This window comes from Amphimedon queenslandica, unplaced genomic scaffold, assembly GCF_000090795.2.
Source record: "Amphimedon queenslandica unplaced genomic scaffold, v1.1 AMPQUscaffold_13335, whole genome shotgun sequence".
In the NCBI taxonomy this organism is placed as follows: domain Eukaryota; kingdom Metazoa; phylum Porifera; class Demospongiae; order Haplosclerida; family Niphatidae; genus Amphimedon; species Amphimedon queenslandica.
In genome coordinates, this window is record NW_003546429.1 from 64,926 (window position 1) to 65,710 (window position 785).

Consider the following 785-nt stretch of genomic DNA (forward strand, 5'->3'; position numbering starts at 1 on the left):
CTGGAGTGGAGAGTGGAGTAATAATGTACTTAATGTGTTTACTAGTACCACTCCTACACACTCCATTACTCACTACATGATGTATATGTATTCACACATCATCATGTACATGGATATGTATTCTCTTACCCATTTGCTTGTTTTCCTTTGGTGAAATGATGAATGAAAGATGTAATACACACGCCATGTTTTAGCAAAGAGTGTCCCAAAGAGAAGAGTAAAAGCAAAGACAACAATCCAGACCCTGGCCTGAGGAGAGAGAGAGGAGGACGGAGAGAGAGAGGAGGACGGAGAGAGAGAGGAGGACGGAGAGAGAGAGGAGGACGGAGAGAGGGGGAGAGTACATTATGGATGGTCAAAGGGAGTGTACTGTATACCATACCATGCAAAGTCCATTGAGAACACTGGTTGGTAGGATAGCTTCATCCATTCCAAATAAAATAATATCCAAATAGAACAACATTGCTCCAATAATGATGACAATGTTGAGATACGGACTGGATAGCTTTATGACCCTAAGGAAGAGAACATCAAAAATAACACAAAAGGAACAAACATTAGTCAAGATATGATAAACACAAAAGATATTTTAATTTCAATTTCCATATATTAATCAGAAACAACAATAACTACTTTTTATTTCTGTATATGATGTTAATCATTAGCCATATAGAGGCATAGACGAGTCCAGCTGTTCCCAGTACCACATAGATTGAGAACAGCCAGGTATCAACATAGTCCAGTGTCTTATCAACCGGTACCTTTCCATCAAGGAACAATGTATT

The 785-nt window shown here is 38.9% G+C and overlaps 1 protein-coding gene across 1 annotated transcript; it reads right to left on the minus strand.

Annotated features, from left to right (window-relative positions):
* Positions 1 to 36: 36 nt before the first annotated feature.
* LOC109583026 (gamma-aminobutyric acid type B receptor subunit 2-like) lies at positions 37 to 779 on the minus strand. Its single transcript, XM_019998184.1, has 3 exons — positions 634 to 779; positions 383 to 515; positions 37 to 249 (listed from the first exon to the last, which is right to left on the minus strand). Exons 1-3 carry the CDS (start codon positions 660 to 662, stop codon positions 73 to 75), a joined length of 339 nt encoding a protein of 112 aa, XP_019853743.1. The 5' UTR covers positions 663 to 779; the 3' UTR covers positions 37 to 72.
* Positions 780 to 785: the final 6 nt, after the last annotated feature.